This window comes from Ricinus communis, chromosome 10, assembly GCF_019578655.1.
Source record: "Ricinus communis isolate WT05 ecotype wild-type chromosome 10, ASM1957865v1, whole genome shotgun sequence".
NCBI lineage: Eukaryota > Viridiplantae > Streptophyta > Magnoliopsida > Malpighiales > Euphorbiaceae > Ricinus > Ricinus communis.
In genome coordinates, this window is record NC_063265.1 from 5,806,500 (window position 1) to 5,827,594 (window position 21,095).

A 21,095-nucleotide genomic window follows, 5' to 3' on the forward strand; every position below is an offset into this window, starting at 1 on the left:
TGACTATTTATTCCATGTCTATAGAAATTATTTTCATCTGCAGAAGCCTAATTCCTTACAGGGAATTGGAATGCATTTTATGTTCTACTTCCAGTTAGGACCCAATTATGGGCTTTGGGCTTCCAGAAAAATGGCAGATCATAGATTCTGCGTACAGGACACAAGTGAAAGGAATTTAATCCAATACAGATAGGATTCTAGTTCAGATAATTACAATTATATCTTCATTTGCAAGCAATAATGATATATTTTATTTATTTACTTATTCTGCAATGAAAGTCCTAGAAGAATCTTATCACAAAACAGAATTTTCTGAACTATTTCCATTATATTGAGATACATCCCAGAATTAAATAATCTTAAAACAACTTCTGCAGGCGAAGGTGTTTCACTCCTGTACAAATTTTTTGTTATAGCCGGCTTTCCCATTTCTTTAGTATTTTCCTTTCTTTTTGGAGAACAAAACTTTTAACATATCTATCATTCTTTATCATACCTGCTAAAAACAGCCATTTTAGAGTAGGATGACATCAGAAATAATAGAAGAGAAGGAAGAAGAAAATGATTGCTTCATCAATAGAAAAGCTCAAAAGGAAAGGATTAGACAGATAATAGAGTATCAAAAATCATTATATTGGTCTTCATCATCAGCAACAGCTGCTGCTTCCTCTTCCGCATTCTATACGTCTAATAAAAGTGGGATATTGCTAGACTTGATGAAAAATGGAAACACTTCTCTCAGGAGATTATTTGAGATGGAGCATACTAGTTTAGCTACCCATTTTCAAGATTATAGTGGCTCTCCTGTTATAAAGACGATACCTCTTTGGGGCAGTAGCGAAACGGATGATGAAATTCATGATTCGTGGGCAGAAATCAAACAGATTGGTGCCTTCAAAGGTCTTGGAAATGATGGAGTCAGTAACTTCGCTTCAGATGGTAGTTTCTTGGCCAGAGAGTTTGGATTCAAGGATAAAAATATGACTATAGGCAGCAAGAGGCGCAAGTTGACGAGAAAGAAGTCATTTAGAAGATTGCCAGGATTTTGGTTATGGAGATGCAGAAGATTTAAATTCATATTCGGGTTGAGATTGAAAAGACTTAGCGTTATGATATGTGGTAAAATTTTCTGAGATTGGATTGTAATTAACATTTTGATCAAATATTTTAACAGATTTTACACAATTGGGAGGAAACTATAATTCAACTCTTTTCGATTGTTTCATTTTGCTATCAAATGGTAGCCATATGTACACTAGGATCAAAGATTCCAGGAAAAAATTGAAATCAATAAATGAAAGATATAAATCAATCGTCAAGATAAACAAAGAAATGAGTGCATTTTCAAGCAACAGAAAAATATATACTCATCTTTCAATCAGTATCGGACTCCTCTCTGACATCTGTATGCGACTTCGACTTCTGGATTTCTCCCTTTAAGAGCTGTAATCATATTCACAAATTACACAATGATCAGAGATTAATCCAGCCATGACACTTCCTTCTTCAATGCGGATTCTACAGCTTTGCTTGTTCCATAAGTGCAAACCATAAGTCTCTCCACTAAGCTGAAGCAGCTTAGCTTTTACCCATCTTGAAGCAGCCTGATCCTCTGGTTTCTTGAAAAATCCTCCTATCCTATTCCAATCTACTGGGTAGAACGCTTTCGGCGGCAAGACTGTGAAGTTATTATATTCAGGTCGTCCTGCCACTCTTGCAACAACTCTAGATACCAAATAGGGTCCATTGTGCCCCCATTTATTTCCATCAAAAGTTGCAGCAAATTCCTCTATAAACTTGTACATAAGCGGATGATTCTTATCAAAGACCAGAACTGCATTATTCAACCTGGTCCAGTTTCTTGAAACTGCATCAATACTTTGTGCTCCAATTGAATTTCTTAGCCCCTTGAAACTTTTCAGGAAGATGAAATCTGTGTCAATATAAATACCTCCATACTTGTATATAACAGCAAGTCTAATAAGATTGGAAAGATTCTGAGACAATGGAATTTCACCAGGATCTTTGTTCCCGCTCATCATCTCCTGAAGCCAAATTTCTGCTGGGGTGTTCTTGAATAGGAATTGCAAGTCAGGTGTAACCGCAGCTACTTTGAACCCAACATCAACCAGTGGTTTCAGGATCCTGTACCCTTGTATAGAATCCATAGTTCCTGACAGAATCATTAAGCATCCATTAGGGTGGACTTTGAAAAGGCTGTCCATAGCCAGGAACTCTCTTCTTCCAAAGGATGACACAGGTGAGATCCATGTCATGAAGAATTGAACATCACATTTTTGGTCAAAAAATTCAAGAACTCGACTATGAAATTGCCGGGTCAATTCATTTGACTTGAAAATCTCTAGTCCCGGCAACTTCCTCTTGAACCATATAATTCTTTCTTCTTCTGTAACATTGAAAGGAGCAACCAAAGAATTTAGTTCATCAATACGAACTTCATCAATATTTTCCCGTGTAGAGTGCCAACCAAAGCCACCAAAAGATGACCTTATTGTTGTTTCAAATGTATGAATCTCTGAAACCCCTACAATTCTCTTATATTCCTCCTTATAGATGAAACAGTCTGCAGAGAAAATAAAGATTATAGCAGCAGCTAATATGATAGAGAAGATGACAGTTTTTGCATAAGCAAGCAGCCTATAGGAAACTCTTCTCATCTTGATATTAATGGGAGTTGGGGCAAAGATAGGCTAAGAATATAAATCAACGAATGTGTAAAATCAAAGAATTGTCCATTATGATAAGACCAAAGTCATTAATTATAAAAACAAAAAGGAATAAAAAGATTAAAAAAAAAAAAAAAGATTAAAAGGACTATAGAATTTGTGTTTTGGTCAGAGTTTGAAACATTGTAAAGTTTGAATTTCAGTTTTCATCAGTCTTCTTTGGCATATGGAAGGTAGCCGCCATAGACGCGTGAAAAGACATTTTAGGACTTTATTTTATACCCCAAACTATATAATATATAATATTTCTAATTGTATTATTCGACGAAATAGCAAGAGTTTGAATTTTTATAGAACACTAAATGACATGTACTTTCGTTAATTATCAAACTCTTTAGTCCTATAAATTACTAAGGTGTAGGAGAAAAGCTCTAGGGGAGGGTGAGAGATAATTGTTCATTTTAGAGTGGTCTAAGTCTTTGTAGACTAAAAGTCTAATATGCAATGCAATTAAACCTCATCTTATTGAATAAGTTGAAAGATTATCAACATTCAATTCTTTAATTAAGATAAACTCACCAAATTAAGAAGTTAGTATAACTAGTTTTTTTAATTCACGTGAATATTAATTATTTAATTCATTATCATTTAAAAAATAAAATAATTTATATCTTTAAATTTAGCATCATAATTATACTGATTACCTCTCAAACGGTATACATTTTTTTATTTATTATTGCCGCTATTTTAATATGTTATTTTAATTCCTTGCTTTAATATTGGATTAAATATATAACTAATGTTAAAAATATAATTAATATATGCTATTTTTAGAATAAAAAATTATTGTATAACTAAAATATTAATTAGTTAGTTAATATAATAATAAAAATCCTATTTTCTAGAATTAGAAATATTCTTTGTTTTAAAATTAAAATAGACATTGTCTTTTAAAATTAGACTATTATCACATAAATTATTAATTGTAGATATTATATATTATTAAATTAAATTAATAAAAAATCAAATTAACCTAATTAACTATTGAATTAGTAAAAGCTTTATTAGTAAATTTATCTGTTTTCTTCACTAAAGCACATTAATATTAATTACTTGACTTGTTATAAATTAAAAAATAAAATAATATATATTATTAAATTTAGCATTATAATTGTATGAGTTATTTAACTCATACAATATCATTCTTTTATTTATTGTTATTGCCATTTTAATATGTTATTTTAATTATTTTCTTATTATGTTGATATTAGATTAAATATATAACTAATATAAAAATTTATAATTAATCTGCTATTTTTAGAATTGGCAATCATTGTGTAATTAAAAAGTGTTAATATAATATTAAAGTATAATTAAGATGCTAAGTTGATTTAAAATTCTAATAAAGTTAGACTTTTAAAATTAAATTTATACTAAAAGAATTATTAGTTATATATACTATATTTAAAATAGTACAGAATTTTTTCATAATATATAGTTATATTTCTTAGGAGCAAAACCTGAACACGAGCTATGCCAGGATTTATAACTGTTAATGTTAGTTAAAATTTAATTCTTTCGACTTACTTGTTTATCTATTTTGGTGGAAATATGCAAATTAACTGCTTTGTCTGGATTTTTTAATTCTTACAGTTTTGGTTTCTAGATAACTTATTTTGGTTCAATCAAGTGTCTAAAGTAGGAAAACATTTTCCTCTATTTTTAATAGTTCAATATATCATCACCGTCGTGCCCTCCAATGACATATTGGCAACCATCCAACAGACTTTTTCACTATCAATCCAACCCAATATTATGTACGAGTTGCTATTGATTCTTATGTTGGAGGTTGATGGAGCAACAAAGATGATTGCGGAGGAGGAGGAGGTCGTGGAGGTTGGTTGTCTTGGTATGAATGATGAGCTCACTATTGACAGGATTATTTTTGGCTTTTTCTTCATCTTAATATGATGTGGCCAAATCTTTCAAGTGCGTAAGGGGCACCACATTGATATGTTTTTCTCTGCTCAAATACTCAGATTGAATAAAATATTATTTAGATAACAAACTAAAAAGTCCAAAAATTAGATTTGTAATTATTCCTATACATAAAGTAGTATTAGGCTTTATTTTATTCTAAAGTTCTAGTTTATTGAATTAAATTATTAGAATTGTGATACATATTTTGAATATTTATATTTAAATAAAAAAAGTAATATATATTTTAACATTTATAATATTTTTTTATACATGTCACTCATTTAATGATTGAATGCAATATATTTATAGTTCTAGACGACAATAAATAATATATTAAATTAAGAAAATAAAATCCTAATATAAATTCAGTTAGGCTTTAATATTATTCCAAAGGCTCATTTTTTTATTCAACCAGGAATAGGAAAACTATACTTATATAAAGACATCATGCCATGTAAGTCAAAGATATTATTGAGCACAGATAACACAACTCTTATATTACTTCATCTAATTCCTTCTTAAATTATAAACATTAACTTGACTATCTTTTTGATTCTTTTACTTCTCTCTTCTTCTAGATTGCTGAATTTGTTAGGCAAGTCATGAGTGTCCAACAAAAACCCGTTGCTAACAACAGCAAATTGTTGCTTAATGCTTCTTTATAAGTTCATTATGGCTGGAAACTCGAGTTCCATAAATTTAATATGTTGTTGACGGTTTACTCCACTGCAGACAAATCATGCCATTTTTCTTATTTTACCAGCTAATCAATGTTCTAAATGTGAATTTTACTATAATCTTCTTGCATTATCGCTTAAATTAAGTGAAGCAAGCAAACTCAGTATATTATTTTTTCAATTTCAACTTATCTTTTTTTGACATGGAAATGTAGCTTTTACTGTAATCATCTTGTTTTATCCCATAGGACATATATCATCTAGGTTAAGTTAAGCAACAGAATATGGGTGGCAGCAGGTGCAGAAACACAAAATAGGATAATATCTTTTATTTACAGCGATTAAGTTCTTACATTTGTAAAAATATATATTTTCAAATGCCTAACTTCATAGTCAAGTAATTTAGGGAAACCATTTTTGTGGAATTATAAGAATTCTTTTGACTGATATTCAGTCCAGTGGCAAGATAAATTGTTTCAAATGTTAAAGTTCAAACTTTTATTGATTTAAAAAAAAGAGATTAAGCCATTTTCTAGTCAAAAATTATGATTATGATTTTTTGAATTACATTAATAGGAAAAGTTTTACTGTCTGCATCGCTCTAATCTAAACATAGATGAATCTTATTTATAATATAGTGCAAGGAAACTCTTAAGTAAAGTAAAAAAAGAAAATTAGAGGATGTATTTATATTCAAATGAGGATGCCTTCTATGGGGCACTTAGAGTATATATATATATATATATAATAAATTGGCTCGAGTTGGGATTGAGAAATTTTATTATTTAATTAAGATTATTAATTTATTGATTATTTATTTATTAAGATTTCAATATATATATTAAAAATCTAAGTAAACTAAAATATTAAGTACATAGTTTTTAAATTTATAATCTTATTTAACTAAAATTATATATAATATATTCAAATAGGTTATATTAAAATAATAAAATATTAAAATACTAAAAAATATTAAATAATTAAATAGTTTATTTAATTCTATAAATACAAAATATTAGATAATTAAAATTAGTAAATTTAATTATAAAATTTATAAAATTTTGTATTCAATTTTTTAAGAAAATATTTCAAATAGAATACCGGTACGAATATGGATAGAGTAATATAATATTTGTACTCACCCATTACTCAATATAATATTTTCAAATATAGGTTATCTATATTCATTACCCAATCAATTCAGGTATTATCCAGTTTGACAAGGTAAGATTCGGATGGATACCTACAGAGTACAAATTGACATCCCTAAAAAGAAGAGAAATATTAGCATTACTAAAGAGATAATAAAAATAGAAAAGTCAAATATATAGGCCTAATTACCTATATATTCCTAAACTTTTTACTTTTTATTAAAGCTAATGTTTTTAGCTTCTTTTTTTAATTAAACCTGAATTTTAATCTTTATTTCAAAAACACAATTTGGTCCCTCCATTACTGCCACTATCCACCACCATCCTTCTTCTAGTGCTAATTTCTTCAAACTTTCACATTTTCTCTATTTGTGTTTTTCCATTTGTAAAAGCCCTAATTGTAACGACTCTGAACCAGATTACATGAGATATTGTTCACCTTGGCCCCTACTGGTCTCACGGTTTTATCCACTTGGCGAGTTTGAGAACTTCTCAATAGGTCACCCATCCTGAAATTTCTCTAGCCTAAGCATATTTAATTTTGGAGTTCCTACAACTCTACAACCAAATAACCAAAATGCATTTTATGTGATTAGTTCCAACTCTTTACACATATGTTATTAACCATTCCCCACCCAATTTCAATGTGCAATTAGATTACCCCCGTACCTTAGAATGCTGTCATCCTAAAAACTTGCCAGAAGTCATTCATTGTCCAAGCATCCTATCTTTGCCTCGACGTCCATTTCTCGAGCTCATCGAACCGCTTCTCTAGACTAGGCTGTCACATGCCCAACAGCTTCCACCTGGTTCATCCTCGAACCACACATCTACTAGAGGGGTCCTACTCTGATACTATTTATAACGATATGAAACCAGATCACATGAGATATTGTCCGCTGTGGCCTCCACTAGCCTCACGATTTTATCCCTTTGGCGGGATTGAAAACTTCCCAAGAGGTCATCCATCATGAAATTTCTCTGACCCAAGCACGTTTAACTTTGGAGTTACTACAACTCCACAACCAAACAACCAAAAGCTCCACAACCAAACAACCAAAAGGCGCTTCGTATGATTAGTTCCAACTCTTTATGTATAAGTTATCAACCATTCCCCGCCCATTTCGATATGCAATTCGATTCATTCATGTACCCCCGGACCTTAAAGTGCTGCCATCCTAAAAGCCTGCCAGAAGCGCTCCTTATCCACGCATCCTATCTTTACCCTGGCGTCCACTTCCCACCCTCGTCGGACCGCTTCTCTAGGCCAGGTTGTCACATGCCCACCAACTTCTGCCTGGTTCGTCCTTGAACCACACATCTACTCGAGGAGTCTTGCTATGATATTATTTTGTAACGATCCAAAACCAGATCACATGAGATATTGTCCGCTTTGGCCCTCCACTGGCCTCACGGTTTTGTCCCTTTGGCGAGTTCGAAGACTTCCCAGGAGGTCACCCATCCTAAAATTTTTCTGAATCAAGCACGTTTAACTTCAAAGTTCCTACAACTCTACAACTAAACAGTCAAAAGGCGCATTATGTGATCTAGTTCCGGGTCGTTATACTAATTTTTTTTCTACGAAAAAAAGCAACAATTTTACCCCCTCCCTTTCCCTCCATTATTGCCACTGCACCCCCACCTACATTCCCTCTGCTATTTTTGCTTCTTCTTCTTCTTCAAGCTTTCCCACTTTCTCTATTTGTAAAAGCCTTTATTTTCTCAACCTTTTCTTCCACTGCTGCCACCCCATCCCCACTTCCATCCTACTTATGTTGTTGTCGCTTTCCTTCTTCAACCTCTCGCTCGACTTGTAAATCATTTTTCAAAAATTTTATTTTTTGGCGATGAAATCGTTGATGGTAGGGCGTATAACAGATGTGCCTCTTCTACTCTGGAAGAAGAAGCCATGGCCTTAGCTGGTGACTTCAAATGGCTAGAGCAAATTTATTCTTGAGACTAACGCTAAATGTATAGTTGATCTTTTACAGTTTGGTGATGACCGCCTTGTGACATTGCTGCTAATTTTTATTTTTTGCAGTCTTGCATAAGTACTAAGCTTCTTTGGTCTGTATCTAGTGTTAGTAAGCAAGCTAATGCTATAACGAATTGGCTAGTCAAACATCATGTCTCTTTTTAATAGTGGTGATTGGATTTCAAATTCCCTCCTATTGTACTCTCTTTTCCAGAGGGATTGTAATTTCCCTACTGAATGAAATTATCATCTTTACTGCAGTGCGAAAAAAAAGAGAACAATGAACTTTTATAAGAATTTGATTCTTGCTTGCATACATTGTTCTGACTAAGTAAACAGGGGAAATAATAAAAGAATAAAGTTGTAAAGTTTTCATAAAAGAAACAAAATTAATAACCTTAGAATTGAAAGAGGAAATAAGGTAGAAAGAAGAAAAAGAATGGTAAATGAGTCGGTATGCTGACTAAGCTTTTTTTTTTCTTTTTAAAATACATGTCAGAGTCAAACCACCTTGGTGGTCAACCCTCCGCTGTCTGAGAATATTTTTAAAAGAAAAAAAAACTAAATTTTAGGTGATTTAAAATAAAAATTATAACAATTGGCTAGATTTGTTAAAAGGTGAAAATATCATAAATTAATAGGTAATTAGGCCAAATATATATGAGAACAAAAAATTAAACTTTGGAGAAGGAAACAACAACTTTGGATTCCAGTTTTGTACTTTGTGGTTGAATCATTTTAGCTTTATTGTTAGTATTGAGAGTTTAATTTGAGTCGTTGGATTGAAATATCAATAAATCTTATATTAAAGAGAATGAAAAGTATTAAAGAGAACGAAAAGAATAGCTTAATAGTTTATAAAGTAAAAAAAAAAAACTTTAGTTGTCTTTTTTTCTCTCTTATTTTTCTTCTATAAAAGCTTTATTTGTTAACTCATTACCTATTATTTTTAGATCGGTGGCAGTTTTTTTTAATATTAATTAATTTTAATTAATAAATATTAATGTAATTTTTAAAAAGTTTTATAGTCTCCAATTATGGAAGTATTGAGTTCTTCTTCGATATAAGTTTTATAATCCTTCATTAGAGGTGTTGAGCTGTCTTTTTATGATAATGGTGAAAAGAAAGAAGAAATTTAATCTGTCATTCAAATAATCGAATTTATCAAAACACACGTATACTGCTTCATAAACACGATTAATAATTGTTCAGAGTAAATTTATTTATATATATTTTTTAATATTTGATACGTGTTTTTATCTGTATATTAAAATATACTTATTAATCTTCATTAATAAAATATAGCTATATTTTCTAAACAAAATCAAAAGAATTAAAATTGAAACCAACAATGTTAGAGGCAAATATGCTATTTTGCGAAAAAATTAGGCTAAAAAAACTCCATAACGACAACCCTGTATCAGCGTGCTTTCATTTAATTTTAACCAAAATCTTCAATTGGTCAAAAAATTGCATTTCCATTTAATTCTAACCATCACCTTACATAATAATAATTATTTTTTAGAACAATCCCATCATCATATAATTGCAAATAGCACGTTAGAATATTCAATGTTGAAAATCACCTCCCCTAATAAAAAGAATCAAAGTTAGTTGGACTACGAATTAGACTAATCCTCATGACTTATTAAGTTAAGTCATGCTATTGAAAAGGTATATCCATATATAATATACAATAGAAATCAATCACTTGATGATGACTTTGCCATTTAACAGCTTGGAAATCTCTTTTAGGAATAGCAATAACAATTTTCTCAAAAGAAAGAAAAAAATAATAATAAATTTACTTAAATTAAGTCAGATCCATCAATTCCTTTTTTTATGAAGAAACAATTGTCAATTCTTAAATCTCTTTATTAGAGGTTTCTTTCTTGCAATCATTCTCTATTATTTTTTTGGTAGATGAGATGTCATAATTCTACTTTTATCCCCCAATAATTTCGTTTTTCTCCTTATACATTTGCGAATACTTAATTAGTTTTTGTACGAGATCATGCTAAAGATTATTGTTAAATTACCAACTTGTCTAATTAAACATTAATTATGAGAAAACAGATAGAAAGAATCTTCAAAATCCAAATAGCATAATGATGTATATTTGAAATTATGAATTATATATAGAAATAATGAATCTATAAGGTGTTCGAAGTTTTTAAATTTTGCCATATAGTTGCTGATTTGTAACAAAAATTGGTGACTCGAGATGCATGTGAGTTTCATGTGCTTCTCTTAAGCATGAATTTACAAAAATAGCCTTTATCCTATTTCCTTCAATTAACCTTAAAACTAAAAAAAACCCCTAATAAAGATATTATAAAAATTAACTGAATTTTTAAATTATATCATATCAGTTCAATGAATTCACCTTCTCCAAGTCCAAATCCAGATGAATTCTCTTTTCACTTATTGGAATTCATTACTTTCCCTCCAATCTCTAATCCAACTCCCACACTAAATCCTAACCCTAACCCTAACCCCACAACCCTTCACTTCCTCTCCTTCTATCCCCAAAAAATAATGTCGTGCACATCAATTGGTGTTGATGTCCTTTTCATCTCATTAACCACCTCAGCAAATTGTCTTTTCATTTGCCACAGTGGCAATTATATATATATATATATATATATATATATATATATATATATATATATATATATATATATATATATTTTTGGCATCACGAAGTCAACCTACTAAAGACACCAAAACATCCGCGATTTACAAATTTAACAACCAATTTGTTAAAAAAAATATTTATACATTGATTTGTCAAATTTTAAAAAGGTTCATACACCATATATATAAAGAATTTAGTTTTTAAGATAAGTTTATAATTTTAGTTTTTAAGATAAGTTTATAATTATTCAACTATTTTTTATTTGATTGCTCTTTTCATAATTTTAAGATGGGGGAAATTTGAGAATCTTTGAACTTGAATTGAATTGATAATATTTTTATAGAGTTTTTTTTATAATAAAATATCTTTTAATGAAATAATTTGAAAATTATGTGACTAACGAAAAAATTATGATTGCATGCAACTGTAGAATAATCTAGCTCAATTAATTTGGTTGTAGCAAAAAATAATTTGATTATTTTAATAAAAATTGGTTTATTTAACTCCCAAGTCAAACAGATGGAAGGCTGAGATGCTCCATTCTCGCATATTAGAAGCAATGATTTTGATGGCAGATATACATACTCGTATTTGTGTTTTGGATGAACTCAGGGTCAAATGCGTTCAACTAATTATTTTAATAAATGAATTCATAATTTTGGGTTTCTGTAGAATACATCCGATACATTGATGCATCTGAAAATCACCTCTCATTGTAGGTCACTTTTAGATTGACTTTTACCTCTTGTATAGGTAAATTAGATAATGATAGAGTTTTTTATCTTTTAAACATATGATATCTAAAATAAGAAATATAGGCCAGATTATTTATTGAAATGGACTTATTAATAATATAAATAATATGAACAATTTTTTTAGCTTTATATTAATTATTAGGGATAAATACTGGGAAAAATATTAAAAATGTCCATATTTTTTTATCAAATTTATAATTTTTTTATTTTTTTCACTTTTATTGGATAAAATATTAAAAATACATTTTTTACCTTCTCTAAATTTTTTTTGCTATTTTTGGTAAAATAACTAAAAAGTAACCACACTATAAATTTAAAAAAATTAAAAAATAATATTCTCAAAAAGAAATTTATCTTTTATTGGTTTTAGAATATTTTTGAAAAGATCCCTAAATACTATTTATCCTTAAGATTTCACATATTATATTAGTCATTCTTTAGCATTTTAGAAATATATGACATTTTGATTATGAAATAATGAACTAGTTACTGGAAATGTTAGTTTTTTTGTTAGTTAAAGTTCTTTTTTCAGTTAACCATTAAAATTAAATAGAATGACATATATATCCCTCTTAATGATCAAATATTACTTTATTTTATTAAACCAATTTTAACTGACTACACTTACCGTCTTGTTTGTTTTTCTTCTCATCTTCTTGTCTCCTTTCTTGATCAAAATTTACAGTTTGGCCACCACTTTCAGAAGTATCACTACCTAACGTTGCCATCGCCACCATCCTAAAGAAAAAACTATTCCCATATGAAAATCTCTAGACTATTAAACACTCTCTTAAAAACACCAGCACTATTTTATCTTTCTCTTCCATAAAAGAGAAAAAAGAAAAAGAAAAGTCTTTTACCATAAACTGCCAACCGCCATACTTGTGTTGGAAAATTAGTAATATTTGTGAGACAAATGATCATTTATTTGGAGTGACATTTTGAGAAGGATCCACTCAAAATAAATTATAAATTGAAAACCATTAAATATTAACATGAAAAATTCATATGAAATACGAAAAAAATTATATAATATACTAAAAATTATAAATTAATTATAATTAATCATAATATATACATGTGTATTTTAATAAAAATATTTTGTTAATTAAGATAATTTTAATATATGAAAAACAATTTTACAAAAATATTATATGTTACATTATATAGATAAGGTTGAGACAGATTAAAGAAATATGAATATTAGTGAGATAATAGTTCTATTGGTATTAAGATTTTGATCTATGTTTTTAACCGGTATTAATAATTTAATTTTTTTTAGTATCAAAAATTTTAATTTTTATTATAGGCAACAGTACCCACTAGGAATTCGTTTAATTTTTAATGATATAGAGGGTGTAGCTTACATCATCATCCACCCACCGTCCAGTCACATATAATTTTGGATACATTACCCTGTTGGTACTAAAATTTTGCTATTTATATTGAAATGATACTAATTTTTTAATTTATTTCTTTTTAGTACCACACCCATTATTTTTATTTCAATCGATGGTAGTTGATGGAGACTTACAGGCAAATTCCCATGCAAGTTAAAAACTCACCAATATTCGACAGTCCATCTAGACCACTAACATACTCAATATGCGAACCACCATTCCACGCATATACAAAGCACTACTTTTAAGAAATCAGAATTCTTAATCATTAGGATCATGCCATATATGAAAATAACTAGCACTTCTCCTATAAACACAAACTTAAATTACCAATGAAAGGCTAATGCTAATACAACCCTTAGATATTATTGCTTAAACTCCTACTTAAAATGAATCTTATTGTTGTTATCTTACACATTTAGTGACATCAGTAGCCATTGGGTTTTCGGTATTTTTGATTATGTGGCAGCTGAAAGTTCATCTAAGCATGACACTAATTAATACATCAATAAAAAATCATTAGAATCCTAATCGGTACATAATGAGTGTGATACTAAAAAAAATAAATTAAAGAATTATTACCATTTGAATATAAACGGTAAAATTTTGAACCAACAAAGCAATTTATCTAAAGTCAAGTGTGATGCGGATGGTGAATAAAATGTTGGTATGGAACTTCATTCTTCACGTCATAAAAAATTAAATAAATTTTCAATAAATATTGTTGTTTATAATAAAAATTAAAATTATAAATAGATGGCCTGTTACCAATGAAATTTTGTTGCCAATGAAATTATTTACCTCAATATTAGTCATGTGGTGGCAAAACATGAAAAAATCATAGATAGATGGCGTGTCTTCAGATTTATGACCAAATTACGAGTTAACAACATAAAAGTCTAAATGTATACCTCTTACGAAAATTGATCAGAATTTTCTTTAGTAAATTTTCAAATAGATGTTTCCAAAATGATGACTAGACGTTTAATTACGTAAGGTTTGACATTATATTCAGAGTTAGGAGTTTTAAATCTTTTGAGAGCTGATACTTTGAATTATTTTCTTGTATTAGGTAGGATTTGGCTTTTGTCACCCGTGTAACGGATGAGTATTCCTTACTGTTAGTTTGGCAATTCTTGACAGGATCCGATTAATCCACATATGATACGATACATAATTAAATAAATTTAAATTATATACAAGTCAATTCATTTATAATACAAAAACATACTAGGTTTAAACAGGTTAATCTGCCTAATTCGTGATTAATACGAATAAATATGTTTATTTAAACGGATTTATAGATTAACAGGGATATACGATACATATAAATACGTTTAAATATATTTATTTTTTCTCTTTATATATTTATATAAATAAATTTATTATTTATAAAAATATAATTATATTTTAAATTAAAGATAAAAATTTAAGTCATTTTATAATTAAATAAATATATTTTTTTTGCAATTTTAATGTTTATTTTTATTTAAAAATTAAATTTTTTAAATAAATTATATGGGTAAATCTATTTAACCTAATTAATAAACGTGTATGCGTTTAGGTTTTTTACTTTTTGACACGATTAGTTAAAATCTATTTAGCGTGTAGAAATGACTTCGTTTTTACTGTGTAGTTCATTGGCTCTTCCATAAATTAAAAAAATATAAACTCTTTTTAAATGTTAGTATTCTATATTAAATTATTATTTTTTAAAAGTAATGAGTATTTGAATTTTTTTGAATTATAGAATTACGAATATTAATTATTAATATAAAAGCGAAGAAATTTTTATTATATATTTTTATAAAGGTGAAAAGTACGGATAAATTCTTAAATTTTCAGAAACAGTGATTAAATTTCTATATTTTAAAATAATTCAATCGCATTTTTAAAATAAAATAAAATAATTATATCATAGAAATTATTTTAATTATTCTACCTCTTTTATTAATAATGATAGTGTTAATTTTTTTTATTAAAATAAAAAATAAATGAGTTAAAAAGAGCTAAAGTGACTTTTTTTTGACGTGTAATTAATTGTGTTTCATGTAATTTAGACGGTGAAATAAATATAATGTAATTGAACTTTTCAGATAAAAAGTTGATGAGTTTATATAGTTTAGGCTATTTATAATGTGAGGAATAAGTGGAAGGGTGGGCTCAGAAAAGAAATAAGTGAAGGGTGGGCGGAGGGCACTTTGAAATATGACTCATTGTCAGCTCGGTCAAATGTCTGTTTAGCCCAAGCCCAATTTTTAATTTTGGCAGTATTCGAAATCAAAGTTTTATGCATTCAAAAAAAATTTAAAATAACTATAAAAATACATAAAAAATATATATATTTGATATATCTTTTGAAAAATATGTATTTAATATATTTTTGACAGATAATAAATTTAAAATACATCAATTTTTATGAAACAACATTTTATTTTATTTTATTTGTGATATTAGTGATGACAATTAAATAAATAGATTTAAAAGATATTTTTTGATTTAAAGATACGTGATGTGTTGGAAAATATTATATCTAAAAATGAAGTAAATTGCAACAAGGTCAAAAAAATTATATGTTGAAGAAAAAAAAAGTACGTGTACGATATACTTTTGATATAAAGTAAATAAAATATATGTTAATTTTTAATTATATTTATATTTAAATATTAATAATATGAATATCAGTTTCTCTTAATATTAAGATTTAAATGAATAATTTAATCAATATTCATAATATTTGTAAGCATTTTAAAAAATTAAAAAGAATGTGAAATATTAATAAAACAATAATAAATAATAGCAAAATATATATATTTAACTAAAATAGTATACATTAGATACATATTTTTCCAAATGAAACAAAATACAAACTCAAAAATATTGAACAACAAAAAGTATATATTTACCAAATAATAATATATTTTGGATATATTAAATTTTTTAAAAGCGAAACATAATTTAACTCAGAAATGTTCAACAACAACTGGTATGTGTTTACTAAAATATAGTATACATTAAATATTTATAAAGTATCTAAAACTAATCTTGAAGAAAATGAAGATAAAGAAAGTGAAAATTGGATACTTCTAAAAACAACATTAGATAACTTTAAAAAAAATTAAAAATTATTATGAAATAAAGAATAAGAAGAAAAATAAAGAGTGTTGTAAAATAAAGAACAAAAACAAAGAAAATAAAGAGAGAAGAGCGAGTAATTTTTCTGTATGTATAATATGTATATGTATGTATCATTCCACTGATTGCAACACCTATTTATAGGTGTAAAAGGTTACAGAAATAGAGTTCTATTTATATAAGAAAATCTATCCATAGATATGATGATAGACATCCAATATAACCTAAGTACTTTAATATTATCATAATACTCCCTCTTGGATGTCTATGGATATGCCTTGTTAAAACCTTATTAAGAAAAACTTTGTGAGAAAAAATCTTAGTGAATGAAAAAGAGTATATTATTCATGATGAAGCTTGCGCCATAATATTACCTCGTTAAAAACCTTGCTAGGAAAATCCAATAGAACAAAACCTAAACTAAGGAAAAAAAGTGGTGTATCAAAATCTTTCCCTCATGAAAACATGACTTCTAACAAAGATCTCTTAATCGGCATATGCCAATTTTGTACACCAACTTCTCAAATGTTATTATAGGGAGTGCTTTTGTAAACAAATCTGTCAGATTATCAATAGATCAAATTCGATGAACATCTAAAGCTTCTTGCTTTTGAAGCTCATGTGTGAAAAAAAACTGTCTAAATGTACTTGGCTTTATCTCCTTTACTATATCCTTATTTGAGTTGTGTAATATAAGTAGCATTATCTTTATATAGCATTGTTGGACTTCCTTTATCAAATGGGAGATTACATATTTATTTGATATGTTGGATCATAGATCTCAACCATATACATTCTTTACTAGCCTCGTGCATTGCCAATATTTCAGCATGATTAGATGATGTGGCGGTTAGAGTTTGCTTAATAGAACGCCAAGATATAGTAGTACCACCATATATAAACAAGTAACCCGTTTATGATCGAGTTTTATGTGGATCAGAGAAATATCCAGTATCTGCATATCCAATTAATTCCGACTTCAAGTCTTGTGGATAAAATAAACTCATATCTGATATACTAAGTAGATAATAGGAAATTTGTTTCACACCGTCCCAATGTCTTCAAGTTGGTGAGGAACTATATCTTGCTAGCAAATTCATAGAAAATGCTATATCTGATCTTGTATAATTAGCAAGATACTCCAATAGCACTAAGATATGGTACTTCTGGACTAAGTATTTCTTCACCATCTTCTCGATGACGAAAAGAATTTTTTTCACATCCAAGTGTCTAACAACCATGGGAGAGCTCATTGGATGAGATTTATCCATATTAAAATTTTCTAATATCTTTCAATATAAGTTGACTAATAAATAAAAATCCCTTTAAATAAATGTTCGATCTGCAGGCCGAGATAAAATTTTGTTCGTCTCAAATCTTTCATTTCAAATTCAATTTTTAAATAAATTACTGTTTTTGTTAACTCTTCAGGAGTCCCAATGATGTTTAAATCATCAATATAAATTACAATTATAGCAAAACCAAAAGTTATTTCTTAATAAAAATACATGGACAAGTTGAATTGTTAGTATATCCTTCATTCAAAAGATATTCACTTAGGCGATTATACCCCATTTATCCATATTACTTTAATCCATATAAGAATTTTAATACCTTAATTGAATACATCTCTCGTGGTTTTGAGCTACATGCTTCAGACATTTTTAGTCCTTCAAGAACTTTCATATAAATATCATTATCAAGTGATCTATATAAGTAAGTTGTAACGACATCCATAAGATGCATATGGAGTCCTTCTAAACTTGTCAGACTAATTAAAAATCTAAATGTAATTGCATCCATAACTATGAAATAAGTTTCTTCACAATCAATGCTAGGTCTTTGCGAGAACCCTTGTGCTATATGTTGTGCTTTGTATCTCACAATTTTATTTTTCTTCTTGCGTTTACGCACAAAAATACCATTTATATAGGCTACTTGCTTAATATCTTTAGATATTAAAATAATGGGCCCAAAGACTTAGTAATTTTTTAATGGGTTTAATTATGTATGGATTATGCTTTCCATTTAGGTCAATCATTTTTTTATCGACATTCAATGACAGACTTAAGTTCAATGTCCTCACTTTCTTTTGTAATATCAATGGCCACTACATATGCAAATACATTGTCGATAATAGTTTCACTTTAGTTCCATCTCTTACTTGAAGTAACATAGTTGATTGATATCTCATTGTTTTTATCATCTTCATCCACTTGAACCTCTTCTGGTGTTACTTGTTCCTCTATGTCTTTTGTTATAGACTCTTTAGGAACATCAATTTTGGGACTGTCACTTGGTTTATTTTGTTCCATTTTCTTTCTTGAATTTTTATCATTGGAACCAAGTGGCCTGCCATGCTTCTAGCATGTCATGGACTCATTTGTTATAATATTAACATATTGTCCTACTAGGACATCAATTCTAACTGGATCATTTTTAGCCAGTATATGAAATTTAGTAACTCTTTTTGGATCACAAAATGCATCTAACAATTAGTTTGCTATATTTTGCAAATGAATGATCCTTTAAACTTCTAGTTTACATTATTTTGAATAAGGATCAAGATGATTCAATAATGGCTCATTCTAAACAATTTGTTTCTCTAATTGCTTATTCTTTCCCTGAAACTTAGGAAACAAAGCCTCATTAAAATGACAATTATTAAATATCGTAGTAAAGACATCTCCCGTAAATGATTTAAGATATTTAATTATAGATGGAGAATTATATCCAATATATATTTCCAATCTCCTTTGAGGTCCCATTTTTGTACAATGTGGGGGGTCAATTGGGACATAAACAACACATCCAAAAGTTCTCAAATGAAAAATATTTGGCTTCTGGCTAGAAACTAACTGTAATGGTAAACAATTATGATAACTAGTTTGCCTGATGTGAATAATAGTTGTTGCATATAAAATTGCATGTTCTCAAGCAATTATTGGGAGGTTTGTTTCAAAAGCAATGGTCTAGCTATTAATTGGAGACATTTAATAAAAGATTCCGCTAGACCATTTTGAGTATGAACATGAGCTACTGGATGTCAACAGTTATTCCAATTGACATACAATAATCATTAATTGCCTTAGATGTAAATATACCGGTATTATCAAGACGAGTTGTCTTAATAGTATATTCTAGAAACTATGCTCTTAATCAAATTATTTGAGCAAGTAATTTAGCAAATGCCAGATTTCGAGTTGATAATAAACATACATGTGACCATATTGTTAATGTATATATTAATATCATAAAATATTTAAATGGTCTACATGGTGGATAAATTGGTCCACAAATATCACTTTGTATACATTCTAGAAATCTAGATAATTCATTTTGAATTTTTCTCGGTGAAAGCTTAATAATCAACTTTTCTTGAGAGCAAGGCTAACATGAGAATTCATTAGATTGAATAATCATCTGGTTCTTCAATGGATGGCTATAAGATCTTTTAATAATTTTTTTCATCATTGTTGATCCAGGATGACCTAATCGATCATTGCCAAATAAGAAAAATATTTGGATCAGTAAACTTCTGGTTTACTACCATATTTGTTTCAATAGTACACATATATGTATAATATAAATCAGGAGAGAAAGCATGTAATTTCTCCAATACATATTTTTTTCCCATTGTTAGGGTTGTAATATAGAGATATTTAACATTTTTCATATTTGTAGTTTCAGTATGATATCCATTTCAGTGAATATATTTAAAGCTCAATAAATTTCTAAGAGATTTTGAAAAGAATAAATGCATTTTTAATAAAGAAATATGTACCTCGAGGTAGTAATATATTTGCTCTTCTAGAGCCTTCAATTATTCTTTTACTACCATATATTATATTAACATAAGTTTCTTTCATTGTTAAGTGAGAAAATATTAGATATTTCTTAATATGGTGTACGTGGTAGTACTGTCTGTAAGACATAAATATGTATAATTTGTTCTTAATCCTACTAATAATTGAATAGAATCCATAATATTTTACCTTTCTATACAAAATAAAAATAACACGTCAATTAGTATCAATCTTTTAAAGACTAATATATTTAGTTCTTCAGGAATATAAAATATTAATTTCTTAATAGATTGGGATACTTTATTTCAAGATACTTAGTACTTCAGGAACTTATGGTCAAAATTCTTCTTGAATTTATACCTTTAGTTATTAATTTTATTAGTTCTTTAAGAAATAAAACTAATAATAGTTTTTCAGGAACTAAAATTTACAATACAAATTCTTCATAAACTAAAATTTATAATATAAGTTCTTCAAAAACTATATATAACACTAGTTTTTTTGGAACTAAAATTTATAATACAAGTTCTTCAGGAATTAAAATTTATAATATAAATTCTTCAAAAACTATATATAATACTAGTCTATCATAAACTAAAATTTATAATACAAGTCCTTCGTGAACTAAAATTTGAAATTTATAATATAATTCTTTAAGAACTAAAATTTATAATATAAGTTGTTCAGAAATTATATATAACATTAGTTCTTTAAGATCTACAACTAATATCAAATAATATATTTATAATAGTAAAAAAGTAAAAGAAATAAAATGAAATTATAATCTTATAAAATATGCTGATAAAACTATAATTATAATAAAAATTAATATTGAATTAAAATAAAAAAAAATTAGTAAAAATTTTAAAAACATATAAAAACTAAAGTAAT

General features: G+C 27.9%; 2 protein-coding genes across 2 annotated transcripts; one reads left to right on the top strand and one right to left on the bottom strand.

The window, feature by feature from the left end:
• Window positions 1-382: 382 nt before the first annotated feature.
• Window positions 383-1,158, top strand: LOC112536670. Its single transcript, XM_048370124.1, has one exon. It carries the CDS (start codon window positions 525-527, stop codon window positions 1,131-1,133), a length of 609 nt encoding a protein of 202 aa, XP_048226081.1. The 5' UTR covers window positions 383-524; the 3' UTR covers window positions 1,134-1,158.
• Window positions 1,159-1,199: 41 nt separating this feature from the next.
• LOC8269398 (lactosylceramide 4-alpha-galactosyltransferase) lies at window positions 1,200-2,994 on the bottom strand. Its single transcript, XM_002531298.4, has one exon. It carries the CDS (start codon window positions 2,676-2,678, stop codon window positions 1,437-1,439), a length of 1,242 nt encoding a protein of 413 aa, XP_002531344.1. The 5' UTR covers window positions 2,679-2,994; the 3' UTR covers window positions 1,200-1,436.
• Between the last annotated feature and the right edge of the window lie 18,101 nt (window positions 2,995-21,095).

Coding starts and splice junctions, on each gene's coding strand:
- LOC112536670 (XM_048370124.1), top strand. CDS start 525: ATGACATCAGAAATAATAGAAGAGAAGGAAGAAGAAAATGATTGCTTC.
- LOC8269398 (XM_002531298.4), bottom strand. CDS start 2,678: ATGAGAAGAGTTTCCTATAGGCTGCTTGCTTATGCAAAAACTGTCATC.